At 22.6% G+C, this 19,447-nt stretch overlaps 1 protein-coding gene across 1 annotated transcript in view; it reads right to left on the minus strand.

Moving 5' to 3' along the window:
• The window catches only part of LOC105737456 (metabotropic glutamate receptor), a 62,867-nt gene that overhangs the window by 18,075 nt on the left and 25,345 nt on the right, over nt 1-19,447 (minus strand). Inside the window, exons 7-8 of the mRNA XM_086907824.1 lie at nt 5,762-5,990; nt 3,531-3,653 (exon numbers count right to left, since the gene is read on the minus strand). Of these exons, the coding sequence (XP_086763950.1) occupies nt 3,531-3,653; nt 5,762-5,990 (352 nt within the window). The remainder of the gene's footprint in view (nt 1-3,530; nt 3,654-5,761; nt 5,991-19,447) is intronic.

The following is a 19,447-nucleotide window of genomic DNA, read 5'->3' on the forward strand; positions in this document are numbered from 1 at the left end:
ATTAGATTAAATTAGCATCTAGAATGCTCGATTCATCTCTATTTAAACGAACAAATTCAACTTTATCCAAAATTGTTCTCCACAAAATAGAATTTTGTAAAAATTTGGATTGTAAAGAATTGTAATAAGATAAAGATTAACTGCCATCTATTGCACTCAATCGAAGTTGAAAAATATTAGTATCGAAAAATAAACGAAATTTGAGATATGAAAAGTTTGAAGTGAATTTAAATGAAATGAACACGAAATGGGATGAAATATATGTGAAAGGATCATCGTCATCGACAAGGATTCGCATAAATATTAATCTCTATTAGAACAAAATATGATTTGAAAATCAGCTACAACTTTTATCAAACGAGTTTCAATCGTCCGAAGATATTATAGAGAATTGTATAAAGAAAATTGAAATATAAAAAGATTTTATAAAAACCTACAAAAATAAAAATAGTAAAGAGATTGTAAATAAAATATTTTTCGTGATTAATTCAACGTATCATTTTACGTAAATCGTGTGATTTTTTTTTTTTATCTTTTTAATACGAAACTTATTATCTTGCATTGTTAATGGTAAAAATAAGTATACACTTATATATATTCAATATAAATAATTGATATTGAATTTTTATTTCTTTATTTTTTTCGATAAAATGATTATATTTAATTTATCATTGTATCGATTTGATACACGAAGAATATATTAAATTAATTGTTAAATAAGTGAGAATGATTAAACAAACTTTGAACCTTGTCCACAAATTGAATTCAAAAGAAAATTAATTTTTACAATACCTGTTGAAATGAATGATTATGAGAACTTGATCAGGTATTGTAAAAATTTCAAAATTTGTTAAAAAATTCCTTCGTAGATGCAGTCGATGTAATCATTGATAGAAAATAATTCAATGTATCAAAAATTTTTGGAGAACGTAAAAACTGTTCATTATTCACTGTAGAAATAAAAAATTCAAATTGGTGTTGATAACATATATATATATATACATCCATTTTCAACAAACGAAATAAATAAAAGAGATCCAATAAGAAAGAGATTATTTATGAACACAAAATTGGATGTAAAAATTATTGGTATATATGTAAGATTTTTTAAATATATACAGATATATACAGATATTTTTTTTTAATTTTAAGAAATAAAAATAATGGAAATGTACGCTCTTTTTTTATTTTTTTATTATTAAAATGGATATTTTTGCAAAATATGAAAATATACGACCAAAGAAATTAAAATTTGCTTTATCTTTTTTTTTTTTTTTTTTTTTTTTTGTATATCAAGTGCATCTGACATACATTTTGATATACATAAATGCACAAATATCCAGTTTAATTTTCATTCTCTTTTTGGATCTTTAATCTCGAGCATTAAAAACTTTGCCAAAACACTTTTTCACACTCATTGGCTTGGAAATACAAACGTTGCAAGAAATATGTATGAATATATTTTTCCATTATCTAAAAATGATATGAATGAGAATTTGGAAAAAATTCTCAGGAACAACCGTTGAAAGTTTTGCTTTCAATACAGTTTTCAGAATAAAACTTTCGAGAATTATTCTTTTTTACAGATGGTGAGAATAACGCTCGAGCCATTCAAGTATTGAATTTCCATTTTTGACAGAATGTTCACTTGAAAAAAAAAAAAAAAAAAAAAAAAAAAAGAATACGAGTTTCACTCTCAAATGAATTTACATGCTTTGGACAGGAGCAATGTAAGTGAACATACGTGGAAAGAATACTAGAATAATCTATTGGAGCTATTTGTTATAGCATTGATTAATTCATATCGAAAAATTAAATGCGATTACATGGAAAAAGGAAGGTGAAGAAATTCCCTAATTAGAACAATTACTTTCGTTTATTGAAAAATGAATATGAGAGAACATGAAGAAATTCTCCAATTAGAACAATTTTCGTTTATTAATGAATGAAAAAGGAGGAAGGTATAGATATGGGAATGAAAATGAAGAAATCCTCCAATTAGAACAATTATTGTGTATTCACAAATGAATATGAAGGAAATGAAGGAAATGATTTAGACACAGAAAATTAAAATTCATTAAAGATAAATTCATGCGTCGATTTGGAAAATTGTTTACGATTTGAATCGTGAAAATTAATTATATCAAACAACGGGACTGTTCTATCAACGAAAATATTTAATCCATTGTTGGATAATGTACAAATAAATACCAACAAACTAATCAATTTAAAAAATTAAAATAATCCATAAAAAATCCATAAATGATCCTTTTGATTGTCAAACAACCATTTATTGTTTGTACATGAATTATTTCATGGCAATTTTAAAATTATGATTATCGATATCGTTAAAATATCGATAATGGATGAAAATAATTGGAATTTTAGTTTTTTCACAATCAAACCTGTTGTAAGAGATGTTAATGAATATCTATGGATTGATATTTCATTAAGTTTTTGACTCAAAATTTATTTCTATTTATTTTTACATTTTTAATAATAACTTTGAATACTTTGAAATTATCACTTTTATCCATTACTGATATTTCGAAAATTATCAATAAGATATTGATAATTATAATTCTGATTTAATCGTCTTCTGAATTTTCATCCTTTAGACTTTCTATTATAATATAACTTAACCTAATCTATACTTAAAATATGATAAAAATGTATAGTTTTATAATATATAGAGTATTTCATATGCTGTATAGTATCTAGGATGTCATATTCGAAAATGGATTTCATTTGACGTATTATATTCGTGAATTATATTATGAGAATATTATGAGAATGCATATCATCATTACTTGTACATACTTCATATGAAAACGAATATGACTGGTGTGAAAAATAATTCCTTCTTATAATTAAAATGTTCTTGCTTGTTTATTAATCATATATCAAAAATAAAAAAATATATAATATAGTTTTCTTGTTTATTGTCTATTTGTAATTTTACTGTTTGAATTACTACAAAAAGATTTTTGGAATTCATCACTTATTTATTGTATTTAATTAGTTTCAAAATATTTAAAAAAAAATATGGAAAAGAATTTTAAGTTTCATATCGATATTACATTAGTTTTCTAATTTCGTATTTGACTCTATTCTTTTTACAATTTCGAGAAAATTATAAGATCCTAAAAATGTGTGATGTTACGAAAGATTACATTGAAGAATATGTTATTTTAAAATTAGCACAATAATTAATAACTTATTTTTCTTATTCAGGATAAATAGTAATTGATTCATGGATTTCTTTTGATATTTTAATTAATATTTCAAATCTTTTAAATTATATTTTATATACAAAATAAAATAAAGATAATGAAATATAATATACATGCTTTGGAAATAGAAACAGCAATACTAGTTTGATTTGATAAAAATTTGAAAAATTATCTTAATTTTAACACAGTAATTCTTAACCTACAAAGATTAGTTTCTTGGGAATTGCATTATGCTTGATTTCTTATTATTTACCTTCTATTATTGAAATCAAGAATGATGAAAAGCATTTGACTTACACGTGTAGTTCCCGACCACTGTCCAATGGTACGAACCGTTCACTTTTTGTTGATAATTCAAGATGGAATATCTTGGTGGTCCGTCAACCGCATTCACGAAACCGAATCTATTCCCGGCTTCGTCTGAAACGAAAAAAAAAAAAAAACGAGCTTTTATCAAGAGAGGAGTGAATCGATTTGTAAAAATTTTAAAGAGTTTAAAAAAATTAAATTATTTTAACTCAATATTAACCAAAAGTTGCCAGATCCTATATTATCGTTAAATATAACCTAATTCTTCGTAAATTTTTGCACGAAGAAAATATATAACGTCATATTATCTTCTTTACTATTGTTAGAAACAGTATTTATGTTCTCAGTTTATTCTACTTCTGCCATCATATATTGCATTGTGATTGACCGAAAATAATGACACTAATCGACAATAGACATATCAGCAAAAATAAAATAGAATGAAAAACTCTACAGCATTAACGCAATTCCTCAAACAAAGGAATTCTGTTTGTTTATAATTGACACTTTAATTGGGGCACTATGCTAATGCAGAATTGTTCTATTTTGTTTCGATATATTCATGGACTTTTGTTATTATTCTAACCAATAATAACAATACATAACAAGATAGAATATATTAAGAATGTACACTTTGCTTTGCCCTCTTCTGACAAACGTACAGTGTAACGCAAAGCAACTCTTATGCTTGACAAAGTGGGGGTAACGTGACATTATCCTCACTACTATTGTTAGATTGGGTAAAGGTATGTCACGTGACGATGCAACTCTTAAACCAAAAGTTGGCATTAAAAAAAGTAACTAGTTAAAATTTTGAATAAAATTAAATATATTTAATAACTTTATAACATTTATTCGTAATTATTATAGTTGATCTCTTCATATAACTTCAACTGTTTAGTACTATAGTACTTTACGATTATTCGATATATATCGAATAATAAATTATTGAAGTAATTTCAGTTTTAATTTCAATCTTTAAAATTTTGCCCATCTTTGCTCTTGATTTATAGTAGATCAACTCATTGTTGCCACTTCTCCCCACTACACATTTCTTGAAGCGTAGAAAACACGTGGAGAAAAGGTTAGGAATCTATATTATATATATTTTTCAATCACACGAAGCAAAACAAGATAGCGGAATATTGGAATAATTAATAGTAAAGGAATCGGCATAGTGATGTTGAGAAGATATTGTTTAAATCTGACATGACGTTATTTCTATTATTATTATTGTTATGTCTATTAGATTAGGCAAAGATATGTTATGTAACACGATACAATTCTTTGCTTGGCACAGTGGGGATAATATGACGTTATATATTCTTTTCTTCTGAGAAAATTGAGCCACATTTAGTGTTAATGTAAGATCTAGAAACTTTCCTTTTGTGATTTTGAACAGTAGTGCCTGCTTTGGTATTCATATTTGTTATACAATTAAATTAAACTAAAAGAAAGAAAATGAGAATGAGTGAGATAAAAAAATCAGTGCCGTATATAATAAAATTTTGTTCAGCAAATTTAAACTTTAACAAACTTTATTTTAACATTCTATTTCTAAAAAGAATTGATGAGGATAACAATGGACGTTAATGCAAGCAAAAATATGGATTCTATTATATCTTGTTATCACAATGTCATTTATGCATTATATGATGAGATATCTCACGTTGTAATATTAATGGTAATTATGCAGAAAAAGAGACATGCTGATTTCATCATTTTTTAAAATTAATTAATTAATTAATTTCGAATAATATTTTTTTTCTTATATGTATAAATATCACTTAGCTTTAGTTTAAGGATATTTTATGTTTTCAATGTTGGGATGTGTTCAAGATGAGAGAAAAGTGTCATTTTTTTTTATCCCAAATTTTTTGATGGTATATTTTTTTACATCTTAATAACTGATACGTGAGATTATTTTGTTTACAGCATTGAATCAACGATATCATGACAGTGATTAAAAAATAATATTGAGTTATTATTTAAATTGTTAATTATTAATTATTGACTTAATAATTGTTTCTCAAATTTTAAAAATCGAAATATCAAATATCAAAAAATGGTTTTTTTTTTTTTCTATTATAATGATATATAATAAAATCAAGAATTAAAAACAATTATATCAGTTTGAAACAATTATTGAAATGATATCATAACGATTACAAAATAAAAAATACACAAAAATATAATTTATTATAATATATCAGTTTTACCTTTGAAAGACACCTTGGTCAAATATTGAAAGAACATATCTTCGTTCGGGGGTCGCATCTCGTCACAGAGGCCCCTCCAGTTTTCACCGCAAACGTTTCTTTGCATATCGTGAAGCGCGTAAGCAACTGCGTACACTGCGTCCCGAACAAAGTGTAGGAATCTTCGTTGTTTGTAACCATTGCTTCGTTTGATCCTCAATTTCGGATCTCGGCAACTGATATGTCCTGACTAAAATTTGTCCATATTCAGATAAAATTTTTACCACATTTTGAACACAAATTCGAAATCTGGTACAATCGTTGATCTTATTAATTTTAGAAAAAATTAAAAAATTAACACAAGGTTTCAAAACGTGTTTCTTGTTTCTTGAAATAATTATAAAATAGTTATAAAATAAATTCGATCGTGTTCCAAATATAAAATTTATTAGTTTTCGAGATATTAATGAAAAGATTTTCACTACTTACATTGAATTTTATAAACTGATTTTGAAACTGTTTTTTAATCAATATAATTCTCTCTAAAGTAAAAATCTTTGTCAAACTTTTATAATAATTTATAGGACATCTTGTATAAAATTTTCAGTCGCTTTCAGTCTAATACTTATTATAGAATAATTTCTACCCTTTTTATACTTGATGTTTACATTCAATTTTATAAAAATAAGAGATCAGATTTTTGAATTGTAAATAAAACATCCTGTAGATACTGATATAGTTGAACATCATTGGCTATTCGACATTAACAGCTACTTCTACTATCAGTAATATCTATATACGCAGCTTTTATCTAATATACGATCAAAATTTAAAGACTAATTATAAAAATATTAAATATTAATATATTTCTCATGTTATATTGATAGTATATACATTATGATATTTTTATTATTTTTTATATAATAAAATTTTATGTAATTTCAAAATCAAATGATATTCGATTATGAATATTTGAAGAAAAAAATATTTGGCAAAATCAGAAATAAAGGATATGATAAAATAGTAATAGATAATAATAATGTGTCAGAAAGTATCTGTAATTGAAGCAATCAAAGCAAAAAGAGGAAATACAAATTATTAATATGCATATATTACTATATTGTATATATTTAAACAATTAGAAAAATATAATAGTTAATAGAACTTACAATAACAGTTAATCCTCCCATTAAATTTTACCAACAGAAAATAAAAAAAGAAAAATATTGAAAATCGTGCTTCTAAATTTTTGCCACGTATTGGCACATTAAATCAAAAATTTTTATTAATATCTCGATCAAATTAATAATTACATAAAAATAAAAATAAAATTTTAGATCTATATTTTCCTTTTTCCAACATTTAGAAATTACAGTCTAAAATATTTATGCAAAATTATGTTGAATAAATGTTGAATAAATGTTTATATAGACTATTTGAATAGTATAATATAATAAAAGATAAATCATAGATGTATAATAGCTAAATCGAAAAGTAAAATCGATGTACAATTGTATATAAAAGAAAAAATTGCTCAAAATGATATTTTTTATAATATTTTTCAAAATCGGTGAGGAAGGAGTTAATCGACAAATTTACTGAAATTTCTAATATTCATATATATTTAATAACAATTATAACAGAAAGATGAGTTATATAGTTTTTACTCCATCAATCATTGTAGATACAATTCATATATACAGATCAAAAGTGATCATTCAAATCATTTCATAGTTGGCAATTTCCAATAATCAAACAATGGATACTCTTACATCTGATCTTCTGCCATTCCTGGATCCAATGATATCATAATATCTATAACTATATAATTTATCTCAGATTTTTTCTTTTTTTAATATAAACAATTGATATTAAAATCTATCAATTGTTTATATTAATTATAAGAGATATCAATTTTATATTAATTTAATTTCTCTTCTCCTGATTAAATTTCTGATTAAATAAATTTATTTAAAATTTTTAGAAAGAAACTTAGTTTGTGTACTTAGTTTTACTTTAAGTTCTTGTTTTTATGTTTTGCACGAGATTTTTGGCAATTGAAAATGATCATGCTATTCACGAGTTAGGCTATTTAGAAAAAAAATTTACTTTAAGTTATATTTTGAATAACTTAGCGTTACTTTAAGTTCTTGTAATTATATTGTACAAAATTTTTGATAATTGAAAATCAATAACCATTTCTATTACTAATATGCATTAAAAGAATGTACTTCATTGCAAGTGATATTTGTGATATGTTAATGTTATGCTTATTTAGCATAAAATATTTATCCATTTATTTGATTGCACTAATTCAATCTTTCTTATATATTAAACATTTATATTTTAAGTGTACTAATTGAATTTCTCTTCATATTAGAATAAGCATCTATTTGAATTTACTAATTCAATTTCTTTTAACATAACATAAGATAAACATCTAATTGAGTGTACTAATTTAATTTCTTTTATATTCATAGCATAAGATAAACATCTACTTGAGTTTACATTAATCTTTCTTAAATCAAACATTTATTTGAATGTATTAATTCAATTTTTCTTATATTAGGATAGGATAAGCATCTATTTGAGTTTACTAATTCAATCTTTCAAGATAAACATCTACATACTTGAGTGTACTAATTCAATCTTTTTTATATCAAGCATCTATTTGAGTGTCCTAATTCAATCTCTTTTATATTAGCATAATATAAACATCTATTTGAGTGTACTAATTCAATTTCTCTTGTATTAGGATAGGATATGCATCTATTTGAATTTACTAATTCAATCTCTTTTGTTTTAGTATAAACATCTACTTGAGTGTACTAATTCAATCTTTTTTATATTAAATATATATTTGAGTGTCCGAGTTCAATCTCTTTTATATTAGCATAATATAAACATCTATTTGAGTGTACTAATTTAATTTTTCTTGTATTAGGATATCCTGATAAGATAAGCATCTATTTGAGTTTACTAATTCAATCTTTTTTATATTAGTATAAATATAAATCTAGTTGAGTGTTTATATGTTTTTTATTATATTGAAAAAATAAATGATATTTCAATAAATTTTGAAATATAATCATAAAATAGAGATACAATGTTTCAATGAATTTTTCATAAAAAAATAAATAACATAAGTTATGCTTGTGGATTTCAGATTTCGAGAATAATACTAAGAATAATTTATTTCAAGCGATAATTTTTAAATTTTTAAGATACAATATCATAGATTAACAGTATATTATTCTTTGGTTTCGAAAATAATTAATTAAAATATTGATAAATAATTAATAATTGCAAATTGCTATCGTTAATATATATACCAAAAAATGCATATACTAAAATATCTGTCTCTCTTCATATTTATTTTGTTTAGCCTTTATATCATTATAAAATCCTTACAAAACAAGAAAAAAGTATTTATGACGTTTGCAAGTTTAATTTATTTTCTTTTTTTTTATAAATAATAAAAAAATCATATTTAAAATGGATATTTATTTAAAGATATTCATTAAATTATAATATGAGTTTCATAACGTGAATATCATAGAGAAAGATAAAAATAAAAGAATATTATTTAAATTAGATACAAAGAATGTAAATCTAAATTTATTTGATAAATTTATTAAGTTTGAAATGTAAGTTTACTTCGAATTTTTAATTAAAAAATACGTATACTTCTATATAATAATTAAAATAGCAGCAAAAATTATCTAATACACGATTTTTCGAAATTTTGATTGTTTTGATAACCTAATTTTAACGAGGGTGCACTATATATTAAATTATAATATAATAGAATTAATTAACGATTCCAAAAAAAAAAAAAAAATTTCAATTTTTCCTTTGTAAAATTTTTCGTTTTAAATTTATTATCGAATTATTAATGAAATATATTCACCAATCACAGAGCGCGTAGATATGTTGCGCTGCAACAAAGTAGCGCACATTTCTAACATCCAATATATATTCTATGATTGATCATTTTTGATTTGATAAAGTCGTTAAAAAAATTTTTGCAGAGCAAAAAATATTTGAAATCATCAATTAAGCCTTGTCGATCGATTGAGATATAATATCCGAGATATTACATACTTTCATAAGAAAATAAGTAAGCTAAGTAAACGATATAAAAATTAATACGTCTTTGAATGAATGCAATTGTGGAACGACTTAGGAAGGAATCAACATTATATGACATAATGACTTCTTTTTAAATAAGATTCCTTAGAATATATATATTTTTACTGTTCTTCATAAGTGTGGGACAATTTACAATCAAAATTTTTTTTATAAAATGAAATTTATAAATGAAAAATTTATAAATATGAAAAAACTAATATTGGAGGATATACATATATAGATGTATATATTTTTTTTACTGTTCTTCGAATAAGCATGGAGCAATTTACAATCAAAATATTTTTTATAAATGAAAAATTAATATTGGAGGATATACATATATGGATGTGTATATATAGATGTACACAATAATATTATGTCACATTTGAACAACTGTGTTGTAATCTCATGTTTTATTAAGGGTTATGAATGTACACAGTGAAGATGTGGAAAATTGATTATAATATCGAAAGATATATTGCATCATATTTGAACAATTGTGTTGTAATCTCATGTTTTATTGAGAATTAGAGGTGGAAAAGTGGAGATGATATCACCGACATGAAATTAATATAATTCTTCATGACGACATAATTATCTATCGATATACTTTTTTAAAATTGGATATTTATATCAGCTACAGAATTTTGCGAAATTTTTTAAAATTAATATTACACAAAAAATTGTATATTTATTTTTGACCAAAAAAATACATAAAAATACAATATTGTTCGACGAAAAAAGAAAAAAAATTATATGAATTATACGACAGCGTATGAAAGGATTAAATATTAAAATTTGTAATTTTTGGTATATATTTTATAAATTTGAAAAAAAACTAAATATAATTCTATGTAATAAAATCTCTTCATTTTTACATGATCGTTATTTCTATTTTTATCTATTTTTATACTAATTGTATGCATTATGTTTCAATGAATAATAGACATTAGTTAAATTTATATTGTAAATTTTGAGAAAAATTATATATTATAGTTGTATACATGTCACAACTATATTTTTTATTCGTATATTTTTTATTCTAACGCGTTATCTTTTTTAAATACATTTTATATTTTTTTAGACACAAGTTTTGACAGTTCGATCATCGCAGATATATAATAATTATACATAAAATTATTCATCAAATTTAAACATACATTCAGCAAATGAAAAAGTTTTTTTTGTATCACTTAAACGTTCACGCATCGTCTACTATTATTATCTGGACAGTGTATAAGCAACAATACGATTGGTTGACTACTTTTGGAATTGGCCAATTAGAAAGTTGAAAATATTCTTTAAAAAACAATCGTGTTCAGCATAGCAGAGCAAACGAAGAATAAATTGTTACAACAATCTTGAAATTGATATTCAACAGCCATTTGTTTCGTTGTTCAAGTAAATCAATAATAAAGTTTCTAACATTTAAGAAAGATGAAGTGAAATCAAATTTTGATAAAGATGATTGATTTTTGCGTATTCGTAACGAAATTTGCATTATATCTGGCGCTAACTTTTAATTTTATTTCTTCGAAAAATCAATAGTTCTTAAGTTCTAATAAAAAAGATGGAACGAAATCTGATTTTATATAAATTTAATAAAAATGAGAACACGAAAATGAGAACACGAAAACTCGACCAATTTACGGCAAATAAATGCAGCACAATGATTTAGATAGAATTATGAATTACAAAAAAGACTTTAATAAGAAGAGATGAAATTTTCAAATTCTTCATTTGAAGAAAACATATAAAAACAATAGAGAAGTTTTGATATTATGATTATATTGAAATAATGTATTATCTTCTAATTGATGTTACAATAATTATGCCAGTTAAAAAAAAATCATTTTAAAATTTTTCACACACGCGAATCCATCTTATTTTTTCAATTATTTTGAGAAAAATATAGATATAAATTAGAATTTATATATGCATCTATATTTCTATGCGAATCCATTTTCTTGATTATTTCTTTTTTCTTCATTAGATCGAAATTTATCAATTTATTATCATCAGCAATATATGTTCATCTCGAAATTTTCATAAATTTTTCAAGATTTTTATAAAATGATAATCTTTTTGGATAAAAGCATAAAATAAATTTTTTTATCAGCTTTAAACTTTAAAATATTCAGTTTCACAACTTTAATTCATTAAGAAGAAATAAGATTCTGAATTAGATATTAAAAAAAAAATAAAAGTAATCGAAAAATACCAAGTTGTGTTATTAATTTTAAAAACAGTTTGAACATCTTATACATGAACAAAATCAATATTGACAGTAAAAATACAAAGGAAAAAAAAAAAAAAATAAAATTATTATTAATAAAAATAACGTCATTCTTCTTCGTTTATCATATTTTACATTAATATACAGGGTGAATCAATTAATTTATCGCCTGAACTAACTTATAAATTATTTATTGTATAAAAAAAAAAATGTTTCAAATAAAATTTTATTGATATTAAGAAGTGTACGATACAATAATTAGTTTATTTGACTTCTATAACGAGATATAAAGATCATTTTTTAATTGTAAATGTGTGATAATTTGATTGTATTGTAAGATTAAAATCTATTATAATTATCAAGATATTTTTTAGTAAATGATAGAACAAAGAACAAATATGGTCGACTTGATCTTTGAATTTCGCGCCATTTGACTATTTTCTAAGAAATAAAATTTTAACCACCTACGATACCTGAAAACACGAAAGATCGTATTGTAATGTAAAATATATGTTACGCTACAAATATGTATCAATTTCATTAATCATTTACGTATTTGTATCGACAATAAATGTATTATTTAAATTAAAAAATATCTTGATAATTATTATTTTTTAACACTATACTGTTCAAATTAATGTAAACAAAGTATTATTTGAGAATTTTTATAAATTGTTGCATTGTAACAATTGTTGTGTCCAAATATAACCTATATTGGTGACGAAACTACTGATAATATTCAATAAAATTATTAATATAAAAAATATCAATTTAAATATAATCCTTGCAATTACGAATAATAAATGAAAAATGATAAAGAAAAATATGACGTGAGTTAATAAGATTTTCTTTTAAAAATAGAAAAGAAATGTAAATAGAATAAAATTAAAGAGAGGAAAAAAAAAAGAATTACTTTTTGTGGTGATTTAGTTATTTTGAATAAAAAAATAATAGAACACATGCTAGAAAAACTAGTTTCTGCTTCAGCGAGTTAATGCGAGTGAATTTTTTAATTCTTTTATACAAATTAATTGAATCAAATAAAATAAAAAATTTGAAACATTTTTTTTTTTTTATACGAGAAATAGATTATAAGTTTCAAGTTGACAAAATTGATTCATTCTATTATAATATATGTAATATACGTAATAACATCTTTCACAGATGAAATAAAATATCAAAGGGATCCTATTAAACAGAAAATAAAATTTTAAATTAATAAAAGAAGGAATGAATGAAAAGACGGCCAGAAAATTTTTTTGCATTTCCAGAATTAACAATTGAAATTTTTAATGAAATAAATTTGTAATTAATTTACAAACAATATTGTCAATAAATCATCAAAGATTTGAAAATTACACGAAAGAGAAATGCGTCCTTATATAACTGATATTCTATGTCAATATATAAACTGTTAATTTACAGATGAATGAAATAATGAAATATAATCTCGATTTTTCTATCTCAATTGAACAGCTGATATCAGAAGATAGTGGAGAAATAATTCGTTAACTTTCTCTTCTATGCATATAGAAAAACGTTGAAGAAAAATGACTTTACACTAAGAGTGATATCGTTAATAATTTATTAATTTATTAATTGGAATAATTTTAACAATTATTTAAAACAAAAAAAAAATTATTAACACAAGAGAACTCGTTGTTAAAAAAATGAAATTGAATTTTTAAAATTTATACAATCAATCATCAGTTGATAACAAAATGTATACAACAACTTACGTTCTTGTTTGCTCTTCTTTGCAGTATGGAGATAGATACATTTCACTCTCCTCTTTATATCTTCTCTTTATATTTCGAACTTAAACTTTTGATCATTTAATAAACAAGTTAATTTAACCTTTTTTTCTGCATACTAACTTAGGTTTTGTAGAATCGACCATTTGAAGATATTTCATGAATATATTAATCCTGTACATCTTAAAAAAAAAAAAAAAAAAACAATAAAAATAACAACATAGAAAATGAACAAAATATATTCTATGATTTATTAGAAATGTCTCTCAATGTGTTTCTTTGATTATCCTATTTCCAACATCATGTTAAAGGCTCATTGATTGTCTCTTTTGTTTATTTTAATTTTTTTCAATTCTGCATATTTATTAATAACTTTATTATAACACTTGCAGAAAACAACACATTACTGCATTTATTATTATTGCACGTAAAGAATGTTATCATCAGAACATATCTTCACTTTTTTGAAATTCTAGAATATTTGAAAACGTTATAACAACTATTAGTCTTTTATTCTTTAAGCTTAATCGATAATTGTCCTTTGGATATCCGATTTTCTTTTTGAACGTTCTTGCCAAGTTTATACAGGCTGTAGAATAGCACAACTATGGTTTCTTCAACTATTCTTACATTATTTTTAAATCATTTTTTTAAAAATTTTTAATATATATATTAAATATAAATGATATGAAATTTGACAGAAAAACATATTTTGTTACATTTTTCTTTTCATTTTTTGAACAAAAAAAAAAACAGTAGAATCAAATTTAAATAAATTTTGTAGTCAAAATCACGGATTGGATTGAGTTTAAATACTTATCATTGTTTGTTGTCCTGCAATTGGTGATCTTCTATGGATTGATAAAACAAATTTGTCAAAATTCCAATACCTTTAGATTCCTATCCAATCAACAATTTGAGATAAATCTCAAAATTATATCAGGGAGAGAAATACTATTTTTCTTTCTAGAACAACGCTAGGAATAAATTGATCATTTACAATAACATCAAATGAGAAGTTTCTTAAATCTTCAACTAGATGGTTTTAGATGAATCCATATCGTTGAAATGCAAAATTATTGTGACATTGCAAATGAGTTTCATTAAATATTAAATTAGAAAAAAAAAAAAAATTAAAATTACATTTGATGTATTTTGAATATGCGAATCCATTTCAATAATTTTTCACAGAATAAAATTATTGGATTAAATGAATATATCATTTAACAGCGAGTATTTCTCGATGATTATTCAATTAAAGAAACAATGGAAAAACATAAGCCTGTTATTCTATTCCAATGACTAATGAAAAAAATTTTAAATTCCAAATGTGAATATTTGCAAATTTGCATGTTTATGACACTTAATAACAAAGCATTGGAAGCACCGGTGTACTTCAAACATTCAATGAAGAAATATTGATTTATACCTGTTGTGTGTTCTTTGAGCAGATTACAGTTGACGAGATAGCGAATACATTTCAATTACATTGATGATATGATTACTAGATCTTTATTGCTCAACTTAGCAATTTTTTTTTTTGTATCACTGTTATATAAGATCCATTTAAAAATTTACATTTAAATTGTATTTTTCTCAATTATATTTTTATTTAATTAAATCAATAATAAATTCTATAAAAAAATAAAATAAAATAAAATAAAATAAAAAAACCAACTCGAAAACTTCAAATTGTACGAAAAATTGTTCTTATATACCCAATAACGGGAAACAAATCGAACAAAGTTTTGAAAATAATTAAACGTCACAAAAAATTGTTTGAATATTTTAATCATTTATTATTTATTTAAAGACATTTATATAATTGTCTTTTAATTGTACTTCTGTTTATATATTTACATTAAATATTTCAAAATCATCACAGATCATCAATTATTGCAATAAAATCTTTATGCAAAATCATATTTATATAGGAAATGAATAAATCAATAAAGAATTTAGACAGAATTATATTCATCGTAAGAGTATTTAGAACAATGTATATTTTATTTTTTATTTATTATTTTTATATTTTTATTTTTAAATAATACACATATTTAATAAATTCAACTTGTGACAATCCAATCAATAATTATTTATAAAAATAATTGAAATTATTATAATTGCATTTTTTCATAAGACAAACATTAAGTTAGATTAGATTTATATTTTGTTCTTCACATATATATACAAAAAAGTGATAATGCAACTTTCAAATAAAATATACTTATCATAAACGAGCTTTTATATGAATTGTAAAAATAAACATAAATTAAATTAATTATATTTTATTTAGATACGTTTATAGGATTAATATTCAAGGTTCAGTTAATAATACGATCATAATTAAAGTTATTTTTGAATCAAGAATTTTTGAAATATTGATGAAAATTTTATGCTTTTAAAACTATTTCTTTACGCTTATTAGCCGAATAATAATACAATAAATTAGATTTTTTTTGAAAAATAATTAATCTTCACTGAAAGCGAATTGCAAACATAGATGAATATGAATAATTATTTTTCATTAATATCCAATCAACGATACTTTCATTAAAAGAAAACTCAAACAAACAAATTTCATAAGCCGAAAAATTAATCCAACCATCAATAGTTAATCTTAACTATCAGAGATTCAATTATAACTAACCTGAAATCAAGTTCAATCAAACGAGTCTCATGCAAATTAAAACTTGTCCTTTACGCAAATAACAAGTTAGATAATCACTCACAAATCTATCTAAATATCTACATATGAATTCACACTTGTTTCTATTGCTAAAAAATTATAAATTATTTCTATCGACACTGCTCGACTATTAGATATGTCACGTGACTAGATTTCCATCGATGCTAAGCACATCGAGTCACGTGATATCTTTGCCTAGTATAACAGTAGTTGCGGAATGTGGCGTTGCGTATTTTTTTTGAAGTGAAAATTCATTATAGTGAAATAAATATATGAACAATTTTTAATGATTAAGGAGGCAACGTATTGTCTTTGCATCCCAAAGAAATTAACAGAGACAGGTAAAATAACATTTCTGAATTATATCTTGCAAGTGACCGATATCTCTTTCATTTTTATGGCGCATGCGCATAGTGATTCTCATACTTGTTACAAATTATTACGTCTAGGATCAAATAACAAACGATTGACAGCCGTAACATTAGACATTTTTAACTGTTTCTCCTTATAATTGTGATAATATCATTATTATTAGTTTAAGAAAAAAAAAATAAATGTATAAATAAAAAAAAAATCTTCAGAGTTAAAGGCGAATCAATATATTTTAAATTTATTTTCTCCTATTTGAAATCTATGACAATTTAAAAAGAATTTATATGGAGGAAGCTACATTTCTTCTTTATTTTCAAAAGCGCCAATACTGACACAATACAATAGAAGAAGTAAGTAATATTGAATATAAAAAAACAAATATATAAAAAAAAATAGAAATATATAAAAATAGAATAAGAAATAATGCAGCAATTGAAAAATCAAATAAACGAGATCACATCGAAAAATATAAAGTGTGAATTATCTTTAGAAAATAAGGAAAAACAATTCTTAATTGAAATTAATTTTTAATTGCTTATAATTGAAATTATACGAGTTTAATAATCTTGAATGAAGAATAACAAAATTTGGAGGTAATAATTATGAATTTAAATAATTGTAATTAAAATTAGTGAGTCTAATAATTTTGAACTTGAGATTATGAAAAATCGGTAGTAATAATTATAAATTCAAATAATTATAATTAAAGTAGTGAGTCTAATAACTTTGAAATGAAAAATAAGAAAAATAGAAGTTGCTAATTATATTTATTATTACAATTAAAATTAATGAGTCTAATAATTTTGAAATGTAATTTTGAAGAGTAACAAAATCGGGGATAATAATTATGAATTTAAATTAAAATTAGGGAGTCTAATAATTTTGAAATGGAGATTAAAAAAAATAAAAGTTAATAGTTATAAATTTATTAATAATTATTTATTTATAATCATAATTAAAATTAGTGAGTCTAATAATTTTAAACTGAAGATTATGAAAAATAGCAGTAATAATTATAAATTCAAATAATTGTAATTAAATTAGTGAGTCTAATAACTGTGAAATGGAAAATAAAAAAAATAGGGAATAATAATTATAAATAATTATAATTCTTAATAAATTTGCTAAAGTTTCTTAAAGGAATTACTATAGTAATGAAAATTTGATAATGCAATTCTAACAAATTTTAACAAATTCTAACAAATTCTGTGAAAAAAAAAATATTACATGGTCTAAGTAATGAAAAATTAAATAATCAAACAAGTTTATTCCAAAACATAAGTGAATCATCTTTTATTCCAAAAAACAAAAAAGGTAATTACAAATAATTATGATATTGATTTCATGATAAATTTGTATCCTTTTCTTGGAAGAAAAAAATTATCATCAAATTTTATCTAACTAAATCTAACAAATGTTCCAAAAAAAAAAAAAATATAATTTTCTTCATTATTATTAATGATTATTCTATTTAATTCAGTTTTATTAGTCATAATTTTATCTATATTATTTTATGAATTAATTATAATTGTAATTATAATATTAATATTAATTATGTAATGCAATTACAATTTCTAATTTATTTATTGTATTTATTTATTTCTATATTATCAATATAGTATATTACAATTATTTATTATTTATTGTATTATATATAATGTCCTATGGAATTGGAATATCTTTTAAACCATTAGAGATAGAAAAAAATGTTGTAAATTAAACGTTAAAAATTAAACATTATTTAATAAACTATAATCTGGATATAATTTTATGCATTGATTGTATTAGTCTAAAAAACTATAATTTTTTAGTAAGCAAATATCACGAGTTATTTATATTATAACAAATATTCAAATGATATCATTGCAATAATAACATTTCTTTCTTTCTCTTATTTAATACGCTAATCGATAACAATCAATTCACAAAAATTGTAATAAATCGCGATATTTGCACATACGCTCAAATAAATTAACTTTTAGTTACAACATCTTCTGAACTAATAATTAATTAGGAAAAAGATAAACATTTTTTTATAGAAATTAAAAAAATTATACTCAGATTAAGCTTCATTTCAAACACCGTTTAATTTGTTTTTTCTATTTCTAATTATTTGGAAAATATATAAGATTCCAATTTCTTGTATAATAAAAATTGAAATTTTTTTATTTTCAATGTAACAATGAATTTCTTTTTCTTGCAGAAATACAGATTTGAAACGTATCTTATCACTTATTTGCTATCTTCTTTTAATTAAATTTTAAATGCATCATTTAAAAATAAAACTTTAAAAAATTAACTTTCTAAGAAATTAAATTGTCTTCTCTGATTAAATTATCTTTATCTTTCTCATCGATACATATTGAATACTAAATATTTTGTTATATGTTACAGTTCTTTTACAATTATTTATTATTTGATTCCTATGAATCAAACAGAGATACAGCCTCTCTGTACAAATCCATCCAACGGATAAAAGAATAAAATGAAAAGAAAGGAAAAATGGAAGAGAATGGATGACAAAA

The sequence above is a fragment of the Apis florea genome, unplaced genomic scaffold (genome assembly GCF_048593485.1).
Source record: "Apis florea isolate Af1SG1 unplaced genomic scaffold, ASM4859348v1 contig_2899_pilon, whole genome shotgun sequence".
Lineage (NCBI taxonomy): Eukaryota > Metazoa > Arthropoda > Insecta > Hymenoptera > Apidae > Apis > Apis florea.